Raw genomic sequence first — 26,660 nt, 5'->3', positions numbered from 1 at the left:
TATGCGCGACCGCTCTATTCCCTCTTACCGACGCATACGCGGAGACACGGTATTTCGCGTTGATTACCACTTACTTCTTGAATAACGAAGCGAAGATACCTACTGAGTATGAAAAACTGGCAAAGTTTCATGCATTCATAGCTAGAAATTTTTACAAAATGCAAATATGCATATCTAACAGGACCGAGTACTAATTAGATTCAAGAAAATGCCAAAACAATCGCAATCAAAATTTATTTGCCATGCTAACCGACAAGATTTCTTCTTAAATAAATTAAAAACTGTCTATGTGTTTCAGTATTTACTCAAAAGCTAGAAAAATCATAAAACAAGAGCATAAACCTGCTCAAAATGAAAGCAGAGAAAAAAAAACAAAAAAAAACATTGGTTCCCTTTTGCCATGCAAATCAAACAAAAAACGCAGGCAAAACGTCACCAACACTAATACTTATCCTTTAATTCCCGCGTCCTCTCTGAACTATCATGCTAGTGCGAGAACGTGCCGCACGCAAGAGCAACGGTCATCCTGCACTCGCACTTCTCTCGCTTTTCCTTGTTCACATTGCACTTACTCACACACACTTATGACAAGGCAAGGGCTAGCGGGAAACGTGCTCCGCCACCGAAAACGAAATGCAGCTCTCACAAATTAGCCACAAAATTGCACGAATCTTTCACGGATTTCAACATTGACGTCACTCTCACCGATAATACGAAACCGCCACATTTCGTATTACCTTTTACTCCACCCTTTGCACTTAAAATATAACGATTACGCGACGGGAAGGCTAAATAAAATACGTCGACATTATTGCACTATCTCCAACCGTACTCGACAACCCTCGGAACACTTCATCGCGATTCTCAAATAGACACAGATTCGGTAAAAACTGGAGAGTTGTTTTGCCCCCAGGAAATAAAGTAACATCTATCACTCTGTAACTTCCATCCTGCGAGGCGAGTTGGTAACCTACAGAATTGATTGAAGAAAGAATAAGGTAATCGTTTCCTTCAAATATTCTTTGCAGCAAAAAAACGAGATCTGAGAAAAAATAGTCTATACTCACTCAATATTTTAGTTGATCTGAACATTGCAGAATTCTCCATAATAATAATTCTGCTCCTTTTCTTTTTACACCGAAACACAAAAAAAAAACCGTTAGTGAAGCACTCGTTATTCTGACCGCTCAGTTTTTCAGAATCTTGGTTTTTTTGTTCGGCGAAATCTCGGTTAAATGATGCCAGGGTTCCGAGATTCGGTATTTTAGTTTACTGAACTCAAAAAATTTTTGGTTTCACAGATTTTTTCGGTAAAAAAATTTACTGTATTCCGTTAACACGTTCGGTTTCCGATTTCTCGGTAATTTTCTTACCGAACAACGATAAACTAAAATGTTTTCAAGTAGTTCGGTATTTTACTTTACCGAGAAAATATTACGCAGTTAAGTGTGTACTAGTGATTAGGCTCAAAATCAATAAAAAGTGACTCGCTACCAGCTCTGGACCTCGTTCGACGTTGTCTGAAGAACTGGGAAATAATTTTTGTTTCTTCGAACAAACAGTAATTTCCGAAAATTGTTTACTTCCTGGTTTGACCTGACATAAAATATGACCTGAAATTAAAAAATAAGTTATTGAATTCTGCGAGGGGGCTGCCAACATCTGGCCCAGCTGGCGCGAAATCCGTCAAGGTGATTCATACTCACGCATCATTTCGAGGTGTACTGAAGATAAAGATGTGTATTTTTTTGCAGCTTCTGGTTTTCCAATAAAACACAAGTGCTGTGGTAAGATATTATTCAGTTGTTTACTAAAAAATGAGCAGATCGTTTGTATTACTTCTCGCTATCGCAGGCTTGGGTAAGTATCAATTGCTAGTCGATATTTTTAGCCGATAGTCGAATTGGATTAATAGTAGTATACTGAAAATTATTTTTTTTCCTGAATTTTTATTATTTTCAAAGCATCTGCTTTGTCAGGATGTGATCAGCCAACAAAGCACTATACTACTATGGGATGTACTCCCAGTGATGAACAGAATGCACGAGGTTGTCCCGTAAGCTACAACTGTCCGAGCTTGACCAACCGTCAGTCCGGTAAATGTTATCTATTTGGAAAGGTCTACGGGCTTAATGATCACGTTCCGGACGGAGAAACGGCGTCCACATGCGTCGCTAATGTGAACTGTATTAGGTAAGTCATTACTGTTAGCCTTAGAATTTCCGGTTGCGTCTCAAGTAAGGATGTATTTTGTATCAAGTGATGGACGTTCTGGTGCACATTTCGTCTACGCGCATAAAGATTGTGCCGATTTCCTCCAACCTCGCATCGAAAACTGCGTGCGACAGTACGAGCTTGGCCACTGCTGTTCAACGGGGGACGTTTGTGATGATGATCGCAACAAACTGTCGAAGTGTACCCTGGCGGGACATTCCTACTACGAAGGCGAGCGAATAATAATACCCGGTAATCCTTGCCGGCACTGTATTTGTGCAGCTGGGTTTGATGAAAACAATTTATCCAATTATGGAAATTGCGTCGAGCAAAAGTGTACGTTCGAGTTGGTAGGAAAATTGAACGGTGGAGCCATTCCTGTCTACAGAGATGGCACCTGCTGTCCGTGGGAATGGAGGTTGCGTAAGTATTTGTTTTTAATATGTATTGAGATAGTGAACCATTGTGGAACTTATTTCAGCTGTTTCTACCGATAAACTGGTGAAAAGTGACATAGCTGTTGACGATCCCAACCTCCAGTGTAAATATGGAGACATTACAATGCATGTAGGAGAATCGCTGGAACCTATCACTACTTCAGCTGGAACATTGAAGTGCAGCTGTGCTATTCCCCCACTCGCGCATTGCAAATTCGAGCAAACAGTTTCTAATTAATTATCATTTTCACTGTTCCATAATATTTGTCAATAAAATAAACTTGAGAAACATTATTCAAACCAGCTTAAGTTATTTGGACAAACAACAGAGTGAAAGAACACATTCGTACGCTGGCAGTTCATCTATCTAAAACATTTGTTATTGATGACATCGATTTGATTTCATAACTTTTGTGTGTCAGTCAGCCAGGTAAACGAGCGAATTTCAGAACCCGGTTTTAACAAGTAGTAGCAGTTGATGTTTGAACAGTTGTGAAAAGTATTCCGTTTAAAAAATGGGTAAGTTTCGATGACTCACCAAGACGTTAACTGACGATATCAAACAATATTTGACGTAACGTGTTATGACGAAGAATGTTGTATATCTATTGTTGCTGGAATGTTTACAAAATGAAAAATCAGCGTATTGATGTTAGAAACAATAGTTGGGATCAGATAGACCGTTGATAGTTGTATTGTTAAAAAATTTTCAGACTGCTTAAGGTAGATTATGATGATAAATTAATGATATTTGAAGCTTACCCATACTTTCGTGATTCATACGCCTGTACAACAACCCATTTTCTTGTTCGTAACGAGAATTGATTGCAAGTTTATACGCTCGAAGACCCCAATCAATCGATAGTAGAGCGCCACCTGAGAATCAGCGTCTTGTTAGGCGTGAATTTCGTGTGGATCTAGCACCTTTCACGGCTATGTTGAACAGCAACCTCGAAAGCCCACAAGTTGGCACGAAATTTCGCTCGATGTTCTGACGCTTGAAGGGAAACCGTCAACAATCACACTTATTAGCTTAATCAGTTTTGTTGGAATACCATGTTCAAGCTTAATCTGCCAAAACTTGTCGCGTTTTATTGAATCGTACACCGCCTTGAAATTTTGCAATTTTTGATGGTGTGTCTGCAAGTTGTGTTTTCGAAACGGGTTGAGGATCTGACTTCTTCGTTCTCTGAATGCTTTTCACCCCTTCCAAGGTTGGCAGATCCACAACCCGTCTACTTTTCCTCGCGACGACTTCAATACCACTTCGAAGTATTATTTCCCACGCCTGGCTACCTGCGACTTATCGGTAATCAAGTTTCCCCCTGTTTTTACACATGGCAGAAGCTGACAGGGTCAGGTTACAGATTCCGTCGATCGCTCTCTCTCTCCCCGTGCCAGGTAAGGCAATTTTCCGTATCACCTTGTTTACAGTGGTGAAACCTTATCGCGGCAGCTCTAGTGTTTCGGTATGTCGTGTTGTGCCTGTGGATACCCTCTATACTTTTGCTCGAGCAGCTCGTAGAACTCCTCCTTTACGTAGTCGGTTTCATTGTTTGTCAATGCGTAAACGCTGATAAGACTGTTTAGCAGAATCTGCCTTTTTTTGTGAATACCTGAAGGGCATGGGGACCAAGAGAGCCGATTGTTGTACACAGATTACGAGGTACCGTACTCATTGATGGAGCAGGGTTGGTTGGTAAATCTGCCTTTGATCCTTAATACGCATATCGACGGTCATCGATATGCCTCCATCTCATCACACGCTTCATTTGGTTCTATAGCAGCGCGAAACCTCTGCTTCGCCGTCACTGTAGTAGACGTAGTTCTTAAAAGAAGTGCCCGTGGTTGGGTCTACCCACCTATCTAGTAGACTAGAGGTCAGGTGGCTCGTGCTGTATCAAGAAGTCGTCTCCATTTCACTCGGTTCTGGACTGTATGGCGCCATGCTCCCAGGCGTTTTAATACTCGTAGGTCACTTTCAATCTGATCAATCACGCTGTGCTCCTCTGTTTCTGTCACTGGAGGGGTAACTGAAAAAAACTGTTTTACCCGGGTTGTCGTCTGGCATCCTTGCGACGTGTCCGGCCCATCGAAATCTGTTCACTTTGACCAGGTGTCTTTCCTAGCAGCGCGTACGTCTGCGTCTTCAGTCTGTAAAAGACATGGAGGACCACCGGTCCAATCAGTGTTTTGTACAGCCTTAGCTTCGTACGGCAGCGCACTCGATTAGATCTCAGCGTCTTGCAAAGTGCAAAGTAGGCACGATTTCCCGCGGTGTTGTTGTCATCGGCCACCAACGATCCTAAGCACTGCCATATCCAATCCTATCAGATATTTATTTCTTTCAGTGCATTTGCACGATCGAAAAGGGGTAACGTCGATAACAGACAAACCCTCTATAAAAGTGTCAAATAGACAAGAGCTGGTCTCTAAATTATTATCAAGTATTCAGCATATTTGGACGTATTCCGAGGCATACCGAAAAGTCCCGTTAAAAGTGCTAAAAAATATCCATCAGTAAAAGTGTGATAAAGAGTCGAACAGATAGAACAAACCGGTAAATATCTATTAAAAAAAATGGAATTCCGTAACGCATGATCTTATTGATATTATTCCCTCAGACTCTGAGATGTAAAGTAATCATCATCATTTTGAATTGTTCTAAATCAAAAATAATAAGCGCTGACATGTAGGTTTTTTAACATGAAAATGTTTGCCGATGTTCAGGAAAGACATTTGAGAAAAAATAATAGGTATCTAATTACTAAAACTTGAGATATTATTCACAAAACTAAGTAAAACATGCAAAATTATAACTTTTTATACTTAATTCGTCTCCAAATCAAAATTCATAGCGATGACATGTGATTCTTTTTCCATTAAAATGTTCGCTGATGTTTAAGAAAGGCATTTGAGAAAAAATAACAGGTATCTGATTACTGAAACTCGAGATATTATTCACAAAACTACGTGAAACATGCAAAATCATGACTTTTATGCTGAATTTGCCTCTAAATCAAAACTCGAAGCAGTGATCTGTGATTTTTACTATAATAAAATGTTCGTTGTGTTTAGGAAAGATACTTGAGGGAAAAATAATAGGTATCTGATTATTTGAAATTTAAATATTTTCCACAAAACCACATAAATCATGCGAAACCATAATTTTTTAGGCTCAATTTGTCTCTAAATCAGAATTCAAAAGAATTCAAACACGTGATTTTTTTCAATAAAGTGTTCCTTGATATTGAGGAATAACATTCGAGATGAAAAATAGTTGCCTGATAACTTAAAATAGAGATATTATTCACAAAACTAAGTAAAACATGCAATATCATGAATATTTTGGCTCAATTTGTCTTTAAATCTTAATTCAAAGCTATGATATATGATTTTTTCCACTAAAATGTTTGTTTATGTTCAGGAAAGACTTTTGAGTAAAAATAACAGATTTTTGATTACTGAAAATTGAGATATTATTCACAACACAACGTTAAACAAGCGAAATCAAGAATATTTGTACTCAATTTGCCTCTAAATCGAAATTCAAAGCTATGATATGTAATTGTTCTTCATTGAAATGTTTGTTAATGCTCAGGAAAGACATTTGAGGAAACATTATAGGTATCTTATTGCTAAAAGTTGGGATATTACTTTAAAAACTACGTATGTTTGAAGATGATTTTCAGCATACAGAAAAACACATTAAAATACTCTTTTCAAAATTTATATATACACTAAAGTCGCTTTTTACGCGGGGTATACATGTCGCGTAAAAAAAACCGCGTAAATTCCGGAATCCGCGTAAAAAAAACCAGCGTTAATTCTGCATTCCGAGTGGAGGGAAACCGAAATCCGCGCAAAAAAAAACGCGTAAATTCCGGAATCCGCGTGAATTCCGTGATCCGCGTATAAAAAACCGCGTAAATTCCGGAATCCGCGTAAAAAAGCCACGTAAAAAGAAACCCGCGTTAAAAAAACTGCGTATAAAGCGACCTTAGTGTATTATACATATAATACATGCAAAATTTTGACTTTTTGAGTATGAGCTCAATTCGCCTGTAAATTAATTTTTTTTTTTTCAAAAAAATGTTCGTTGTTCCTTCAACGTCTGCAAATATTTTTTCGCAGAAGAATTTATGTTTGAATTTAGTGCGAATCGAGCAGAAAAAGAATAAATTTCTGATGTTTTCGAAGTTTTGTGAATAGTAACACATTACGGGATTCGAAATACTTTTACCAAAACTAGATCTTGGGACTTTTGGCTGGAGGAAGGGCCGCATTCCATTGGATTAATTTTTTTTAATTTCTACGTAGTTATGTGGATTAAAACGTTAACTACTTCTCAGACGTGTTCCTTGGACACCAACAAACATTTTCGTTATAAAAATTTACATGTTATCTCTTTAGATATGACTATTATAGAGGAGAACTAAGCATGGTCACGCTAAATTCTTCTTACTTTGATTTCTTTCTTCTAAAAGTTACATTATGGGTATTCATGTCGAGCTCGTAAACAAATACCCAGCCGTAAAAATACTCACCTCCATTGACGAATAACGGAAGATACACAGTTTACGGCTGGGTATTCGTATACGAGCTCGATGTGAAGACCCCTATTAAAAAAGGGGTTTTACTGTGAACGATTGACGAATATCCGGTTATCACCCGAGTGTGGAATAATCGGAACTGTGATGACCCCACATAACATTTTCCAAAATAACGACTTCTGGTTTCAGGAAAATAATCTAAAGTGGTATTTGGCCAGCCATTACAATACTTCCGAAACTTCCGAACTCCATACGTCATTTTGAAATCCGAAAATCCAGTTTCTGTAAAACATCCCCAAATCAAGAAATGCAATCCAATATGGGTATTTTCGTCCTGTGCGTTCTCAGAATTTTAAAGTACTCAATGTGATGTTGGACGTATAAGATGTGAAATATTTTTGAAGTGAGTTGTGCTAATAATGCAATGAATTATAAAAAATGATTCCTAATTTTGAAACTTTTGATCCCGTGCATCGCCGGGAACGTTCAACTAGTATTTAATAAGCATAGAACTCGTCTACCACCTCATGCTCATCGCTGTCTACGATGATCCGGGGTGGGAGGCTTACATTATTCTCCTTGGAGCCTATTACCTTCATATACTCATTGATCAGTAGTCCAATACGCTTAGCTTCCGCCTTTAGTCTGGTGTAGGTTTCCTCCACCGTCGCAATGTTTCATGCTATGATGTCGAAGTCATCAGCGAAGCCTTTAAGCTGAACTCGCTTCGTGAAAATCGTACCACTCGTGTCGATGCCCGCTCTTCGTATAACACCTTTGAGGGCTTCGCTTAAGCAACCGGAAAATCCATCACCTTATCTCAATCCTCGGCATGACTCGAAGAGACTCGAGAGTGTCCCCGAAACACATCACACGATTCATGGTAGTCCAGAAATATATACTAGTTTTCGTGCTTAATCTGCCATAGCTGTTTTCGATCAACTGTATCATAGGCTGCCTTGAAGTCGATAAAAATATGATGCGTGGACACGTTGTACTTACGACATTTTTGCAAAACCTGTCGGATTGAAAATATTTGGTCAGTGGTTGCGCGGATTCCCATGAAACCCGCATGGTACTGCCCTACGATCCTCCTGGTTAAAGGTGTGAGACGTTGGAATAGAACTTGGGAGAGTATTCTAGGAGGTCTTGGAAATGACCCAGTGCATTACTCTAGCAAGTATTTCTTCACATGTTTGCAGAGCTCACCCGGCAGGCCGTCTTTGTCGGTGGCTTTGTTGTTCTTCAGACTCCTATTCTCCCGCTGAGTACCGTTGAGATCGGGGGCTGATACCCGGTCATCTACTACTGGCACTCCCAGGTCCGTTCTAGTTCCGCTTCTGTTTGTTGCATAGCCATACAGATATTCATCGAAGTGCTGCTTCCATCTATCGACCGCCTCGCTATCGTTCGTGATGAGATTACTTCCAACAAACTTCGACAAGTCAGCTCGCGGCACATAGTCTTTACGTGATTGGTTATTCTTCCCTGATGGCCGATCCAGCCATCCTCGAGAGAAGCAGCGCCGAACTCCTCTACCGTGGCTGGTGCCGCTTCAAGTTGTTGCGCATAGACTTCGGCAGCTTGTGGGTTCCGTAGCTGCTTGATGTTGAGCCGCGGAGATCGGTTCTGTCGTGACTGATAGCTAGTCGACAGTTTTGCGCGTATACAAACCGCCACTAAGTAGTGGTCCGAGTCAATATCCGCACCTCGGTAAGTGCGTATGTTGGTGATGTTCGAGGAAAAACGTCCTTTGGTGAGCACATGGTCAATTTGGTTTGTTGTTAGTTGGCCAGGTGATTTTTGAGTGGCTTTGTGGATGTCCTTGTGGAGGAAGAATGTACTTCGGAATACCAATTCTTGGAAAGCGGCAAAGTTTAACCAGCTTAGGCCGTTGTTGTTCGTCTCGGTGTGCAGACTGTCGTGTACGATCACCGGTTTACACAGGTCTTCCTTCCGATTTGGGCGTTCATATTCTCAATGACAATCTTGATATACTTATTTCTTATATTCGCACCTGACCTCCATATCTGGAGGCCGTTTCGTCAGTGGTTGAGTCTACCGTCCGGAATTCACGTTCTCCGGTTTTTAGCCCACGCACCTCTTGTATGTTTGCTACCTCCCGCAGCTCTCTGAGCGTGTTGGTTCCTTCAAAGTCCTAACATTCCAAGTGCCGAGGTTCCAATCGTCCTCTTTCGTGTGCTCAACTTAATACCGATTATTTTGATACGCTGGATCTGTAGTTTGTAATTCATTATTTTTACTTTACTAGGGTCGCGGGTCTGCCGTCTTGGGTGTAGCTAGTGAGACACCGCATTTTATAGTTCAGCCGTCTGCTAAGGATCAACAGAGGTTCGAACCGCCACAGACATGAAGAAAAGACGCTCAGACAAACTGCTCTCCAAGAACAGCTTAACCTAGCTAGTCAGCACATGAACAAGTTCCCACCGGTTCACCGGTCTTCCCTATGTTGCTCGTATCCTCGTCAGTACCACGTGGAGGTAGGGATAGGAGCTGTTGTACGAGCAACTTGTCTCATTTGAAATACATGGGCGAGTCGAGTTGACTTCTCTTTACTAATAGGGCTAATATTATTTACTAATATTATTAAAAAAAATCATTTCCCATCAAAACAAAACAAAAAAAACAAAATCCTGGGCACAGCTACGCATTGAAAATAAGTGTTCATAATTTTGCTCATAACTCATAAAACGTAACCTACTGTGGAAACCACAGTAGTTTCTTTCTATAAATTTATTGAAATAAATAGTTCACTCATTACAGGAATCGAAACGCGAGCGCCTGCTCCGGATCTGAAATTCTGCCACCAATGAAAAACAAACTAGTTAAAAATTGCACTAATTAAGGTAACCAGTGGCAATATTTCTCTACATTCCGTGTACGGTTGGTTCACTTTTTCTCTAGTGTAAAGATGCTGCTAAACAGCATTTAGTGACTCTTATTGTTATACGGTAGTAAAAATCCTTCTGCTAAAAAGCTTATACACAACAGGCTTAACCCTATCAGTATCGGTCATTTTTCGTGTTAAAAGCACGTATTTTAAAATCGACAATGCATGTTGTCGAGTTGTGTTCTACGTAATAAGTAAAAATTATGCCTGATGCATTATTCCTGCACCTTCAATTTTTGGATGCGACTAGAGACAAATTCCATCTCATGCGAAGGTTGTGACCCGTCGATTGGGCGCGCAACCTGAGCCAAATTTTCTAGCGATTTTGATTTGACGAGCGTATTACGCCTCTCAGGCATGCTCGCAATCAGTTGCTGCTGTTGGTTTGAAGTGTCCATCTGCGAAAAGGATGGATCACAGGTTTCCATCATGAGGCTGCAGTTCAGACTGGTTCGGACGGCATCACTGGCTGGACAAGTTTCCAAATTCATTAGGCTCGATGTGTCCGAGTTTTCGCTTTTGGTTCGTGAGCGCTGTGGAACGATGTATGGACACACGCGAACGTGTGGCAGTGAAACACGAATCCGGCGCGGACATGATATCTGAAAAGAAAAATTATTTTTTCAAGGTACAATAAGAAAGAAAAATGAACACTTACCTGTGATATATATCGGGTGTTAAGTTGCATTTGCAGCTTATTGTAATTGTTGGCCATAAGACCGCCGGAGTATTCGGTTGTGCTTTTGAAGTGAACGTTCTGTTGAACTGGTATTGGCATAGTGTGATGTTTCTGCACTCGGGCGTCATCCTTCTGATCGGTTTCGTCCAACATTTCGAATAACGGCGCTTGAATCTGCTAGAGCAAAATGAAAACTTCTGTTTTAGATGCATGAACATTTGCATATTCTAATCTTTCGGCTTATTAGGTATAGCGATTTCATAGCAAATTTCTAGTGTAAGACAATTATAGAATTGAAGCTACGATTATACTGGCGACAGATTATTTTTTTTTTCGTACCGCGGTCGAAACAACTGAGTTATTGAAAAATAACATACAGGTAGTTGGAAAATGAAACTAATAAATTAAATTTAGTGAACACTGATTTACAGATACCATACCTGAATAAGATCGAATCTTTTTTGGTTGGAACAGTTAACTCTCCAATGTTACAAACAATCAGAGCGTAAGCAGTAATCAGATTTGCAACGTATTTTACATATTTATGGTGTAATGCGCAGTTATTCACTTTATTTAAATCTTTGTTTTGGTGTATATTTTTGTTTTAGGCGAACAAATTGTACAAACTAGTGATGGGAAACTTATCGATACTTATCGATAATATCGATAAATGCTGGTCATCGATATTATCGTTAATTTAGACGTTAACGATAATTATCGATATTATAAGGGTGAGCACCCAAGTATGATGACAGTTCTACAAGGTATGCTACATTTTTGTCTATCCACGCACACAAACAAATTTCGTTATGAAAAATTTCGCGTTTTGTATGGGATTCAGAACATTTTTGGAAATTTCTCGTTTCATGTTGTTTTATATCTGATTTTTTTGGTGAGAGAGTGAATCTCCAGTTGAAACACACTAGAAATTGATATTAATTTAGATTTAGTGTGAAAAATTGTGACAATATGTCGAAATAAAATATCTAAAAATGCTATATTTCTAATAGTTGGAGCATAATCTTAGCCATTGTCATAGCTCATGACTTTTGTTGCTGTTTAAACATAAGCGACTCTATTTAGAAGCGCTATTAGAGTACAAGAAAAAAACGCAAAGTGCAAAAAGGTTACCGGCAAATTGATGAAAAACAGCATATTTTTCCTAAACCGCAGCATGTTTATGTATTCCCCACAAATAAAACATGTTTCAACATCATTTCTATAACTTTTCAGGAAAGTATGTTTTATAAGTTTAGTTTAAAATGCAAAATCATTTCAGATTTCATACAAAATTGGAAAAAGTTCATAACGATCACTAATACTAATGCATCGACGTGAATAGCATACCTTGTAGAACTGTCATCATACTTGGAGTGAGCACAAGTCAGTGCGGCTGGTTACTGGAGGAGACCCAAAAGAAGGAGACCTCACCTACCCTACCCCAGGAGTTGCTTTTGCCGCTAGGTATTTGTTGGGTGCTGTTATTCGACAAGATTTAGCATTGTTGGGGGTGGTGTAAAGGTTCGCCCCGGGTGTCACTGAGTTTCTGAGAAATAATGGTAACTAAAAAGGTATTTATAGTTTTTAGTTTCCTAAGAACAGATGAATTCGACAACTTAGTACTTAAGAACTTTAAAAAAGTATCCAAACTTTTTGCACCATCTCATAAAAAGCAATGATACGAAATTATAATAAAATGCATTTTATTTGGCTTGCCAAGTCTTATAGTATGATGGACATGTAGAGCGACAGTCTATTGGTAATTCTCTGGTAATTGTTTAGTTTAACTTGGAACTGTTTGAGTTTAAAGTATCTGTTACCCAACAAACAATTTTTAGTTTCACTAAAAATCCAAATCAACGAAATTGTTGCGCCAAAAAAGTATCCTGGTTTATACAGGGGATAGACAAAATAATTGAGATAAATAAAATTCTCTCGAATTTCGAATGGCCAGAACTTTACGAAAAATGAATCAATTTTGATGACCGGTTTCATTTCACTGGAAAACAGTATTATATTAGTATTATTTGGGAACTTGGTGTGACCAACCTACACCGAAAATGTTTCGGATTTCAAGAGTGTGTGTCACAGTGTACATTTTTGCAACGCATAGAACGTTTTAGGCAACTAAATTGTCTATCTAAAATACTTCATTTCAAAAAAATTTGAGATCACCGATATTTTCTAAAATCATTTTTTATTTTTAAAATTATATGTTTTTCAGAGTAGGATCTTTAACTCATTTTTTTATATTTTTGAAGGAAAGTTCAGATAATTTTTACTAAGATATATTGATTCATAAGAAAAGGGTTCAAATACAGTTAGGTTTTCTTACGCGGGGGATACATGCCTCGTGAAAAAACCATGTTAATACAGAAATCCGCTTGATAAACCGCTTTAATTCAAAAATTCGCGTAAAAAACCACGTAAATTTGAAAATCTGCATAAATAACCTTTTAGAGAAAATCCGCGTGAAAATAATCTGACCTTTTTAAATGTTAATCCAGATAACTTTTCAAACGCAAGATTGCAAAGTTGCTTTGTTTAATAAGACCTACACACCCACAATGTTCGATTGAATTCTGCTAGAGTGCTGCAAGCTCAAAGAAAATTAGTACCCAACAGGGAAAAAACCGCCAAAATCAACACCCATACCTAATAAATTCATACCTCGATGATTCCTTGGCGAATTTTCAATCTTTGGTTACCAATGAACCCGAAATAAATTCTGATTTATTGAAAACATATAAACCTAGGTGAAACAGAATGTCAGAAAAAGTTCTACGCGTTGCAAAAATGTACACTTTGGCACACACTCCGGAAATCCGAAACATTTCCAGTGACCCTTGGTCACGTCCAGTTCCCAAGTAATACTAGGAAACTAGGACAGTTTTTCAGTAAAATGAAACCTGTTTCGTCAGAATTGATTCATTTTTCGTGAAGTTCTGGCCATTTAAAAATTGATAGAATTTTGCCTGCTTCGATTATTTCCCTTATTATACAACCTTCAAAATGAACTTCGGCTTGAAACTACTCCGTAGAAAGCACTCCCGGCGTAAAACCCGAAGACTTTCCAAAACAAACTGTTTAACTCCTCCGGTTGTTTGAATTTTCATTCGCAGTATCGTAAGATTTGTCATTCAAGGTCTTAACACAATGAATACGTTGCGGCTGCGTTTGCGGCAATTTGACAGTTAGCCCATACATTTACTGTCACATTGATGTCAACGCAACGCAAACGTATCCACTCTGTTTGGGCCATCTCTGTCTCTGTTTTTAACAAATTTATATAGTAAAATTGCATTTGTCCAATAACGTTTGCGGTAAAGAAATGGACAAAAATTGCCGATTTTTCATGGGTTCATCGCACTGACGAAACTACTCATGCATCATCAATCATAGTAACCCATGAGTTAGTAAAAAAAATTGACAGCTCTATCAGTCAAACTCTAACTGTGATGACGAAAAAAGTGAAGCTACTCCGTACAGAAGTGTGCGCGTTCAAAAACGGTACCTCGCCGCGTCAAAAACGAACATCGTGCGGCACTTTGTGGACGCCGGGTATGCCGGTTCTGGCATCTACAACATCTTGACACTATTGGACAACGATCAGAGCATCGAAAGAAAGCCCGGTTCCGGACGGCCAACGACCCTGAGCGACAAGAAGCTTCAAAGGATGCTGAAGAGGAAGACCGAGGGAAAATTGGCTAAATCGCTGCGTGCACTTGGCCGAGAGGTTGGTGCATGCTCTAAAACAGTGAAAAAGCATCTGGAGAACATGGACATACATGCAGGAAGCGGCAGTCCCGTCCACTGGTCTCGGAGCTGCAGGCAATGACGCAGCGACAGCGGTTAAATAAAATGGTCAAGTCGATTTTCTCGGCGAATCGCGACGCGACAGTGTTACTGGACGACTAGATCTATCTCACCCTGGATGGCAACGACTAGCAGGGCTCTTCGTATTTTACCTCCCCCACGAAGGAAGTGAGCACCGAGGTAAAGTTTATTTCACAGACCAAGTTCCCCAAGAAGGTGCGGCTGTGGCTGACAATCAGTGAGAAGGGGATGTCAAAGTTGCTCTTTTTTCGCTCCGGGCTGGCCGTGAACACGGAAATTGATAGTACGAAGTGCCTGACAGAAGTTGCGTCGTTCATCAAGAAATACCATAAGCGCAAAGACACGGTGTTCTGGCCAGATTTGACGTCGGCCAACTACTCGAAGCGATCATTGGAGGAGATGGAGCGGCTGAACATCGATGTGGTACCGAAGTCGGCGAATCGGCCCAATGTTCCCCACCTGCTTCTCATCGAGAATTTCTAGACAAACTTGAAGCGCAAGATCTATTCCAACAATTTTGTCGCGAAAACGGAGGAGGAATTAATAAAAAAAACGAAGAAAGAGCTTAAAAACATGGCTACACGCATGTTTTCGTCCGCCATGGCGAATGTTCCGGTTAACAGCCGGAAGGCTGCACGCAAGGACGTAATATTTATTTGTGAGGAAGCTAACATGATAACCTTCCATGGGAAATTTATCCAACTCAATCATATGTCATAGTTTTTTTTTCATCACCATCTGAAATAGTTTTTTTTTCATCACCATCTGAAAAATTTTTTTTTACCGCAAACGTTAGCTGTCAAATTATCGATACTTATCGATAATATCGATAAAAGCCCCGGAATTATCGATTGTTATCGATGTCTGTTTTGGGCGATATTTCCCATCACTAGTACAAACAATATCAGTTCTGTTTTTGCTAGCTCATCCGTCACCACCACAGATGCCAGATGTTTCTGAAAGATGTCTGCAACTGCTCGAATAACCGGGAAAGTCTGCATGAAATCCAATAGACTTATTTGCAGACAGATCCGTGATTCGAACAAATTGCACTCGCGCAGGCAAAAGTCTGTAAAATTTTGCACACGTTATGGGAATCTCACAAATTCTGCAAAAATTATGGCTAATATCTGCGGATCAAAAAAATGTGCACATGAACTCTAAAAATATGCGTTTTACAGACAAATAAGCACATCTGGTATCCCTGGTACTCGGATATATTTAGATGGAGTGCGTTCACATAATATGTAATGTTGTTAGTGATGGGAAACTTATCGATACTTATCGATAATATCGATAAATGCTGGTCATCGATATTATCGCTAATTTTTTGACTTTAACGATAATTATCGATATTTAAGGGTGAGCACAAGTCAGTGCGGTAGGCTACTGGAGGAGACCAAAAAGAAGGAGACCTCACCTACCCTACCCCAGGAGTTGCTTTTGCCGCTAGGTATTTGTTGAGTGCTGCTATTCGACAAGATTTAGCATTGTTGGGGGTGGTGTAAAGGTTCGCCCCGGGTGTCACTGAGTTTCTGAGAAATAATGGTAACTAAAAAGGTATTTATAGTTTTTAGTTTCCTAAGAACAGAAGAATTCGACAACTTAGTACTGGAGTACTTTGAAAAAATATCCAAACTTTTTGCACCATCTCATTAAAAGCAATGATACGAAATTGTAATAAAATGCATTTTCTTTGGCTTGCCAACTCTTATAATGTGATGGACATGCATAGAGTTCTCCAGGTGCGTTTGTATTAGTGCGATGTTTACGATTTATTGTTTGTTAGCTGTAAGAATTTTTTGTCACTCGGTAGTTTTTTATGCTCTCTTTCAGATGACAGTTCTCACAGGTGACAAAAAATTCTTACAGCTAACAAAGAAAAATCGAATACATCGCACTAATACAAACTTACTAACTGAGAATTACTATTGGTAATTCTCTGGAATTTTTTTAGTTTAACTTGGAACTGTTTAAGTTTGAAGTATCTGTTACCCAACAAACAATTTTTAGTTTCACTAAAAATCCAAATCAACGAAATTGTTGCGCCAAAAAAGTATCCTGATTTATACAGGGGGTAGACAAAATAATTGAGATGAATAAAATTCTCTCGAATTTAAAATCGCCGGAACTTTACGAAAAATGAATCAATTTTGATAACCGGTTTCATTCCACTGGCAAACAGTATTATATTAGTATTACTTGAGAACTTGGTGTGACCAACCTACACCGAAAATGTTTCGGATTTCAAGAGTGTGTCAAAGTGTACATTTTTGCAACGCATAGAAAGTTTAAGGCAACAATTGTCTATCTAAAATACTTCATTTAAAAAAATCTGAGATCACTGATATTTTCTAAAATCATTTTTTGTTTTTAAAATTGTATTTTTTTCAGAGTAGGATCTTTACCTCATTTTTTTATATTTTTGAAGGAAAATTCAGATAATTTTTACTAAGATATATTGATTCATAAGAAAAGTTCAAATACAGTTAGGTTTTCTTACGCGGGGGATACATCTCTCGTGAAAAACCATGTTAATTCAGAAATCCGCTTGATAAACCGCTTTAATTAAAAAATTCGCATAAAAAACCACAATAATTTGAAAATCTGCATAGATAACCTTTTAGAGAAAATCCGCGTGAAAATAATCTGACCTTTTGAAATGTTAATCCAGATAAATTTTCAAACGCAAGTTTGCGAAGTTGCTTGGTTTTATAAGACCTTCACACCCACAATCTTCGATTGAATTCTGGTAGAGTGCTGCAAGCTCAAAGAAAATTAGTACCCAACAGGGAAAAAACCGCCAAAATCAACACCCATACTTAATAAATTCATACCTGGATGATTCCTTGGCGAATTTTCAAGCTTTGGCTACCAATGAACCCGAAATAAATTCTGATTTATTGAAAACATTTAAACCTAAGTGAAACAGAATGTCAGAAAAAGTTCTACGCGTTGCAAAACTGTACACTTTGGCACACACTCCGGAAATCCGAAACATTTCCAGTGACCCTTGGTCACGTCCAGTTCTCAAGTAATACTGGGAAACTAGGACAGTTTTCCAGTAAAATGAAACCTGTTTTGTCAGAATTGATTCATTTTTCGTGAAGTTTTGGCCATTTAAAAATTGACAGAATTTTGCCTGCATCAATTATTTCCCTTATTATACAACCTTCAAAATGAACTTCGGCTTGAAACTACTTGTAGAAAGCACTCCTGGCGGAAAACCCGAAGACTTTCCAAAACAAACTGTTTAACTCGTCCGGTTGTTTGAATTTTCATTTGCAGTATCGTAAGATTTGTCATTCAAGGCCTTAACACAATGGATTCGTTGCGGCTGCGTTTGCGGCAATTTGACAGTTAGCCCATACATTTACTGTCACATTGACGTCAACGCAACGCAAACGTATCCATTCTGTTTGGGCCATCACTGTCTCTGTTTTTACCAAATTTATATAGCAAAATTGCATTTGTCGAATAACGTTTGCGGTAAAAAAATTGACAAAAATTGCCGATTTTTCATGGGTTTTCCTTTAATCGCACTGACGAAACCACTCATGCGTCATCAATCATAGTAACCCATGAGTTAGCAAAAAAAAAAATTGACAGCTCTATCAGTCAAACTCTAACTGGGATGGCGAAAATAGTGAAGTGTGCGCGTTCGAAGAATGGTACCCCGCCGCGTCAAAAACGGACATCGTGCGGCACTTTGTGGACGCCGGGTATGCCGGTTCTGGCATCTACAACATCTTGACACTATTGGACAACGATCAGAGCATCGAAAGAAAGCCCGGTTCCGGGCGGCCAACGACCCTGAGCCACAAGAAGCTTCAAAGGATGCTGAAGAGGAAGACCGAGGAAAAGGTGGCTAAATCGCTGCGTGCACTTGGCCGAGAGGTTGGTGCTTGCTCTAAAACAGTGAAAAAGCATCTGGAGAACATGGACATACATGCAGGAAGCGGCAGTCCCGTCCACTGGTCTCGGAGCGGCAGGCAATGACGTAGCGACAGCGGTTGAATAAGATGGTCAAGTCGATTTTCCCGGCAAATCGCGACGTGACAGTGGTATTGGACGACTAGACCTATCGCACCCTGGATGGCAACGACTAGCAAGGTTCTTCGTATTTTACCTCCCCACGAAGGAAGTGAGCACCGAGGTAAAGTTGATTTCACAGACCAAGTTCCCCAAGAAGGTGCGGCTGTGGCTAAAAATCAGCGAAAAAGGGATGTCAAAGTTGCTCTTTTTTCGCTCCGGGCTGGCCGTGAACGGAAAAATTTGTAGTACGAAGTGCCTGACAGAAGTTGCGTCGTTCATCAAGAAATACCATAAGCGCGAAGACACAGTGTTCTGGCCAGATTTTACGTCGGCCAACTACTCGAAGCGATCGTTGGAGGAGATGGAGCGGCTGAATATCGATGTGGTACCGAAATCGGCGAATCCGCCCAATGTCCCCACCTGCTTCCCATCGAGAATTTCTGGGCAAACTTGAAGCGCAAGATCTATTCCAACAATTTTGTCACAAAAACGGAGGAGGAGTTAATAAAAACGAAGGAAGAGCTTAACAACATGGCTACACGCATGTTTTCGTCCGCCATGGCGAATGTTCCGGTTAACTGCCGGAAGGCTGCACGCAAGGACGTAATATTTTTTTGTGAGGAAGCTAACATGATAACCTTCCATGGGAAATTTATCCAACTCAATTATCTGTCATAGTTTTTTTTTTTCATCACCATCTGAAATTGTTTGTTTTTCATCACCGTCTGAAAAAAAATTTTTAACGCAAACTTTATCTGTCAAATTATCGATACTTATCGATAATATCGATAAAAGCCCCGGAATTATCGATTGTTATCGATGTTCGTTTTGGGCGATATTTCCCATCACTAAATGTTGTTGTCGTCGTCAGCGCTGCCAGATATCCAAACAAATAAGTTTTACCCACACTCTGTGATGTGATACAGACGCACAAAAAACCTGCAGATTCCCATGTTACAATTCAAGCACCGGCGAAGCGTGAAGGAGTGGGTGGCCCGCCCCGGGTATCACCCTCTAGGAAGTGACACCCATAAGGAAAGTTTTCATAGATAACATCCGTAAGATTGATTATCAATAAAGTGGAGGTCACTGTGAAACTATCGAAAATTATAATAATTTGCTCCAAGCTCGTAGTCGGCAGCGAGTATAAAAAATTTGCTTAAAGATTTTAAGTCATCAGATATAATTGGCGCCGTTAAACATTAAATTGTATTTGTGCCGTGTCAAATAAACGATAGGTGAAGAAAAAAAATAATTTGCTCCTAAACGTAGAATCTCAACCAATTTTCCAAAACTGTGTGGATTTAGTGTAATAGAAAACAGAAGTGCTAACTCACATTTTTTAAAACAAATGACTTTACTGCCGGGTGACCCCCAGTGCACCGGGGGGGGGGGGGGGGCAATGTGGCGGCAGTCGGGGCTGGATAAACATGATGTTGAAATACGTAATGAATAAATATTTTATTTTATTGCTTTCGCGAAAACGAGTGGGTAGGCTAAAGTCTAACGTAATAAATGATAGTGTATTAAATCTAACGTGCTATTAATGTGTTATGAATCTCGTATCAATCCAAACAAAAATCGAGCACTTAAAAGAGTGAATATATAGTAAAAATTTAATAAACGCCAGAAATATAATGTTTATTAGTTTGTTCAAAATGATTGTATAAATACCTTTACGTTAATTACGTTTAATTTGTGCTAAATAAACATTATTCAATTTGTGGGTAATAGTGGCACATACGCGGCGTAAGTGTTGAAAACCATCAATAAGTATTAAAACCATCAATTCTCGAATTTCCACTGCATAAACAATAATTTGAAACACATTTTCGCAGCAGTTGTGCGGCAATATTAATATATGCAAAATAATCGTTCATAAAGCAAAAATTGTTTACTTCTTCGAAAAATATCTGGCATCTCTGATTAGTAGCGGCTGCTGCTTATGATGGTGTCAAATATAACAGTAAATAAGGTTTGAATCTTGGATGAATTGGGTTGTTTAGCTCTGATACAAGACGTGACAGCTGGCTTCTTATTTTTCGTTTCGTAACGGCCGTAATCCCCGTCGAAATTTTTTTGAACGTTCCATACCGTTAATGCCAGAATGATTATTTTTAACAACTTCTGCAGGTCAATGAAAATAAAACAAATTAAAATTGCAATATATAGGCGAATAATACTCAATTCTTATTTATTATTTTATGTTCAATAAAGCATACTTCTATTATCAATTTTTTTCTTCATAAGTTTCTTGGTACCCAAATTTTTTCTTTCTAAGTTTCTTTGACTTCAACCGAAATAGTAAAAAACGATTAATCAATGCATTCTTAAAGTTATAACAGTGAAATACATTACTCGGTAATATCATGTACCTTGCATACTTTTGCATCATTATTTATGAACAATTATAATAGCTAAATTAAGACTCTCCAGCATCACTGCTTTACAGTGAAAAGTAACCTCGTTGTATTTTCTACGTGATGATTGCGTTATCGGATTCAGCCAATCAGCAGCCGGTTCAAATTGGTTGAATGTAACGGTGACCAGCTGTCACGTCTTGTCTAAGGGGCTAACATCTCAACACATGTAAAAACGAGATAGCATGTCACCGCTTCTTTTCATACATCGATATCTTACTGCTGACAGCGGGCACAAATTATTCACTGTTACTCGGTATAGGGATGCCAAAGGCTCGGTTTTTTATGACATCTGAAGGAGTTGCATTTTCTAAGCAAAATGTGATTTTCAAAAATTTTCTATCGTTATCCTTCAATTTTTAAATCACGAATTAAAACAGCTCGAAATCTGCTCGAAATCGCTACAATGACAGTTTGCCCATATACGCCATATACTAATCACACAGACTAACAGACGTAACGTTGGAACCTAGCTCCATCGCCACAAAAAACGTTCATTTCAAATTTTCAATCGAACAACAGTCATCGCGCGAAAGCGTCGTCTGGGGCGCTGTCATTTTTTCTCCTCTGTGTGGACTCATCACTGCGACCAGAGACTTTTTTGATCTATTGTGATATTGCTCAGGTGTTTTCTGTACTCCGCACTTCATATTATTGGCAGTATCACCACATACATAAGACATACGTAACACTGGCGTTTTTTTCTGGTACACGTTACCCCATAGTTCTCCGTATATCGCCCTGTCAAACTGCTCGATAAATAATGAACCAGATGAATTTTCTTTTTCTCGGCCTTATCGAGCCCCAAAGAAAATCCCATAAGGAACTGTCAAAAAGTTCTTTACAAAATCAATGCGGCATTTTTCGAGTTGGAACGAGACAAATGTAGGGCTGCGCAGGTATACTGCCTTCAAAAACAACTCAAACAGTGATTTTATTCAGGGTGTGGTATCATTCGAGTAGTTCATTTTGTACCAACTTTTCTGGAAGATTTCTTCCTGAGTGTTACGTATGTCTTATGTATGTGGTATCACTATTGAAGTGAATGATACGCTTTTTCATTTATATCCGTGCTTGTGTGTGAGAGTTTACCCTTTCATTTCATGCTTACTGCTCTACTATACCGAGCCTCTTTTCTATCCTACCAATATTGCCAAATTATAATTCCCTGAACTGAGGCTACACCTAACGTTCCTCTCTGGCCAGGTTTATTTTAAGAGGGACTTATTATGTCAAGAGGAAGGAGTCTTATCGAAACCTCGTTCCTCGTGCCAATATCGCCATTTACAATTCCCTGTAGAGGGTAAATATTTCTGAGATCAGTTTTATCATAAGAAGGACTTATTTTGTCAAGAGGAAGGAATCTTATCGAACCTCGTTCCTCCTACCAACACCGCGTCACAATCACAATTCCCTGAAGAGGCACTCAATGCTCCACCTCTGGTCAGGTTTATTTTAGGTAGGACTTATATTTTTGTCAAGAGGAAGGAGTCTTATCGAAACCTCGTTCCTCCAGCCAAGACCGCGTCATAATTACAATTCCCTGAAGAGAACCACAGACTAACAGACATAACACTTCGAACAAATTTTCAAAAATATCATCGTTCGGATGATTCCAGTACTTTACGTTGGTAACACTAGCACCATCTGCTGTCATGTTCGCGCTGCGTCATGTCTTTGGACATCAGCGCCAGCGTTACTGCATGTGTCAAATGGGGAACCACAAAATATGTATGAGACTGCATGACAGCGCCCCAGACGGCATTATCGCGTGATGACTGTTATTCGATTGGAAATTTGAAATGATCGTTTTTTGTGGCGATAGTGCTAGGTTCCAGTGTTACGTCTGTTAGTCTGTGAGAGAACTATTATACGTTACTCAGAACAGTTTTATTTTAAGAGGGACTTATCAAAGCGGACTCTGTAACCTTGCGGCCACGAAGCTCCCTTAGGGGGCGCTGTCATGTAATCTCATACATATTTTGTAGTTCCCCATTTGACATATGCAGTAACGCTGGCGCTGATGTCGAAATACATGACGCAGCGCAAACACGACAGCAGATGGTGCTAGTGTTACTAACGTAAAGTACTGGAATCATCCAAACGATGATTTTATTGAAAATATGTCTGTTAGTCTGTGCTAACCACATACATAAGACATACATAACACTGTCGTTTTTTTCTGGTACACGTTGCCTCATAGTACTCCGTACTCCGTCCTGTCCAACTGCTCGACAAATAATGAACAAAATGAATTTTCGAAAAAAAGCCGAGAAAAAGCTTTATCGAGCCCCAAAGAAAATCCCATAAGGAACTGTCAAAAAGTTCTTTACAAAATCAATGTAGCATTTTTCGAGTGGAAAGGAGACAAATGCAGAGTTGCGCAGGTACACTGCCATCATAAACTACTCAAACAGCGATTTTATTCAGAGGGTGGTACCATTCGAGTAGTTCATTTTGTACCAACTTCTTTGGAAGTTTTCTTCCTGAGTGTTACGTATGTATGTATGTGGACGAACTGTCATCTAACCGATTTCGAGCAGTTTTAATTTGTGACTTGAAAAACCGAAGGACAACAATAAAACTTTTTTTTAAGGCGGAAGTGTGTTGATGCCATATATGGCCGACTTTGAGCCACCACGTGGTCGTCTTCGAATTTTCAAATACTTGCGAAAACATATCATCATGTTTGTTATGGTGACGAAAACATAAGATAGTGTTTTCATAGATAACGCATTAACTATCCCCAAGTTTAATGGCACTGAAAATTCGTAGTCGACCACGTGGTGACCACCTGGTGGCTTCTACACACTACCACCTTAAATCACGTTTTACTCAGAAAAAGCAGCTTTTTCACATGATACATAAAATAGTAAGGCTGTGCGAAATTTCACAAATTTTCGAGATTTCCGAAATTAAACGAAATTTTCTCGAACATCTTCACATAATAACGACAATTTATGAATTTTTTCGTTGATTCGTATTTAAAAAGAAGGTTTTGAGATATTTAGAGTCTGCATTAGTGAAATTTTTTAAAGAAAATTCAGGAAATTAGGAAAAATATAGTAAATCCTAGATTTTTTCTAAATTCTTTAAGGACTGATACTTAGAAGCAACACCAGACCTAGATTAGAGCTTATAACGATAGAAAAATTGGTTGAGTAATCATTAGTTGATATTATTTGATGAAAAAATGTGTTCTCAATTTTGATGAATTTCGTTAAATTTCGAGAAACTCGAGATTTCGCGAAATTTCATACACCGTTGCCTTTTTTGATTGTTGATATCATAGCAGAAAGAACTGTCGTTTTGCGATGGTATGGTCGGAATCTTCGATCAGGTACTTGAGTACGGAGACTTTGTAATCCAGGATGCTGCAAGTAGGTAGAGCGCCAGCAGAGAAAGAGTGGAACCCTCAACCGGCAAAGTTGCCCCTACTGCAGAGTCTTACGAACCATACGTTCATTGGTAATTTGCAATGCAGAGTAATTAGCTTCTTAGCGGCTCGAAATCATTTGGTTATGATGTAGTTAAAAGTTTTCTGTGACTCGAGCGTATTATCCTGTTCTGTTCTCTATCTGCTAGAAGTTACGGACACTTTAGTAGCAAATTAAGTTGTGAAAATAGTAGAAAATGCTGCCGTGATAACAACAAAACGAGAATCATTCTGTCGTGGTCAGAAGGGCAGGCGGATGCTTGAGAATTGGGTCCTAAAGTATACCAGTTTTTATATATCATTTAAAAAAGACGCGTTTTCTGAGAAAACCGTGATTCTCAAAAAAATTCTATCGTTTCCCTTCGATTTTTAAACGAAGGATAAAAAGCTGCTCGAAATGTCTCAAATGACAGTTCGTTCATGTCCACCAGTCACCCTCGGATTATCAGTTGTAGAATGAGAAGCACGTGTATCTATTCTTCAATCTCTTTTAAGAGTTGATGAACATTTACGTACTTATGTACGTTTACAACCTTTTCAAGTTCTATTATTCTTGCTTCTTCCCTCGGGATGCTAATTGAAACCTGTCCTTTTCCTGTCTTTTTTTAAGGCAGTAGTGGCACATACATAAGACATACGCAACACTCAGGAAGAAATCTTCCAAAAAAGTTGGTACAAAATGAACTACTCGAAAGTACCAACCTCTGTAAAAAAAACCTCTGTTTGAGTAGTTTATGGAGGTTGTGTACCCGGCAGCCCTGCATTTGTCTCGTTCCCACTCGAAAAATGCAGCATTGATTTTGTAAACAACTTTTTGACAGTTTCTTAAGGGATTTTGTTGAGGGATCGAGTAGAGCCGCTATGAAGAAAATTCATTCCGTTCATTAACGTCGAGCAGTTCAAACTGGTGTTGGTACCGGGTAATGTGGGGCAAAGAGTACCAAAAAAAATCGCCAGTGTTACGTATGTCTAAGTATGTGGTAGTGGTATTCATAGGCAGGCTCAATTTATAGTTCTAGACATTGAAAGCTAAACCACATTATTGTTTCATGTTTTTTTTCATTCAAAAGAAAAAACTTTATCGTAGAGTTACGTCTTACGGCAACATAGGGGTACAAATTGAAAAACCGAAAACATCGAGCACGTCACAAAATTGTTCATCTTCAAATGCTTAAAACTCAGTCAGCTTAAACGGATTTCGCTCATTCTTATAGAAGATTCGCTCATTCGATTGCAGCCTACCACAGCAGATGGATCAATAGTAGAAACCGGCGGACCACACTGCACAGTGTTGCTGAACATGTCCGGACATGTTAGGCCGATGATATAGTAAGCGCGAATAGCTTTCCGAAGCCTTGCCGTGATTGAATGTACGGACGGGATTGAGACATGTTAGTGATTCTGTCTGAATTTCGCGTTAAGGAGTTGCTAATAGTTAGTTGTGCGATTGGAACAGATGTAGAACTGCAATACGTTTCACACATATCACACTTTACAATTTGCAAGGTGAGAAAATTTAACATTGCTTCAAGAACGTGTTTGTGGACCTGTGAAGGACTGATTGTAATTTATACTTGATAGGAGAAATGGAACAAAAGCTTCAATCTTCTGACAATAGCAAACTACGGATGTCTGAACTTGGTTGCTTTGCCACTTGTCGTTGACGAAAATGTGCACAATGTTCTGTACAGTTTCTATAGCACAGTACGTCCACTTTTTCAAATTCTTTCATTCCATCATCTACGCCGTGCCGCTCAACTGTGAATACCATGGAACGGGGTGAGATTGATCAATTTTTATAATATTTTCCATTCAACTAGCTTCATGTGCATTTTGCCCGAAATAGTATATATTTAAAACTAGTACTGATATGTGCTCTAGGAAACCTCTATGGCTGTTGGTGATAGAAATTTCTTCGTCTACTTCAAGAAATAAATTCAAGATCTCTATAAAATATCTTTATAATCTGTATCATATTTCCAGTTCGCGTATTTTTCGCTTTTCCTGCTGCACACATTGTCTGCTTAATGAACTTGAATGTTAACGAGTAAAAGCCGTTGTTAAATATAGAAATTTAGTTAGAAAAATTTAGCCCTACGGATAGGGTAACCATTTCGTCGGAGTTAAAAATCAGTACA

At 39.0% G+C, this 26,660-nt stretch overlaps 3 protein-coding genes across 4 annotated transcripts; 1 reads left to right on the top strand and 2 right to left on the bottom strand.

Moving 5' to 3' along the window:
• The first annotated feature begins 1,571 nt into the window (after positions 1-1,571).
• Positions 1,572-2,943, top strand: LOC129723662 (uncharacterized). The gene is made up of 5 exons (XM_055678000.1): positions 1,572-1,691; positions 1,755-1,860; positions 1,965-2,193; positions 2,261-2,637; positions 2,696-2,943. The coding sequence occupies exons 2-5, from the start codon at positions 1,818-1,820 to the stop codon at positions 2,887-2,889; spliced, it is 843 nt and encodes a 280-aa protein (XP_055533975.1). The 5' UTR covers positions 1,572-1,691; positions 1,755-1,817; the 3' UTR covers positions 2,890-2,943.
• A 5,566-nt stretch (positions 2,944-8,509) lies between these two features.
• LOC129720416 (uncharacterized) lies at positions 8,510-9,232 on the bottom strand. The gene is made up of 2 exons (XM_055671896.1): positions 9,227-9,232; positions 8,510-9,157 (listed from the first exon to the last, which is right to left on the bottom strand). The coding sequence occupies exons 1-2, from the start codon at positions 9,230-9,232 to the stop codon at positions 8,510-8,512; spliced, it is 654 nt and encodes a 217-aa protein (XP_055527871.1).
• A 663-nt stretch (positions 9,233-9,895) lies between these two features.
• LOC129725073 (uncharacterized) lies at positions 9,896-11,421 on the bottom strand. Of its 2 annotated transcripts, none has more exons than XM_055680478.1 (3): positions 11,235-11,421; positions 10,774-10,971; positions 9,896-10,717 (listed from the first exon to the last, which is right to left on the bottom strand). In XM_055680478.1, the coding sequence occupies exons 2-3, from the start codon at positions 10,945-10,947 to the stop codon at positions 10,331-10,333; spliced, it is 561 nt and encodes a 186-aa protein (XP_055536453.1). In that variant the 5' UTR covers positions 10,948-10,971; positions 11,235-11,421; the 3' UTR covers positions 9,896-10,330. The 2 variants fall into 2 exon arrangements, with proteins under 2 accessions (XP_055536453.1, XP_055536452.1); XM_055680477.1 differs by having other exon boundaries at positions 10,774-10,968.
• Positions 11,422-26,660: the final 15,239 nt, after the last annotated feature.

The sequence above is a fragment of the Wyeomyia smithii genome, chromosome 2 (genome assembly GCF_029784165.1).
Source record: "Wyeomyia smithii strain HCP4-BCI-WySm-NY-G18 chromosome 2, ASM2978416v1, whole genome shotgun sequence".
Lineage (NCBI taxonomy): Eukaryota > Metazoa > Arthropoda > Insecta > Diptera > Culicidae > Wyeomyia > Wyeomyia smithii.
This window is presented reverse-complemented; position numbering and strand designations above follow the sequence as displayed.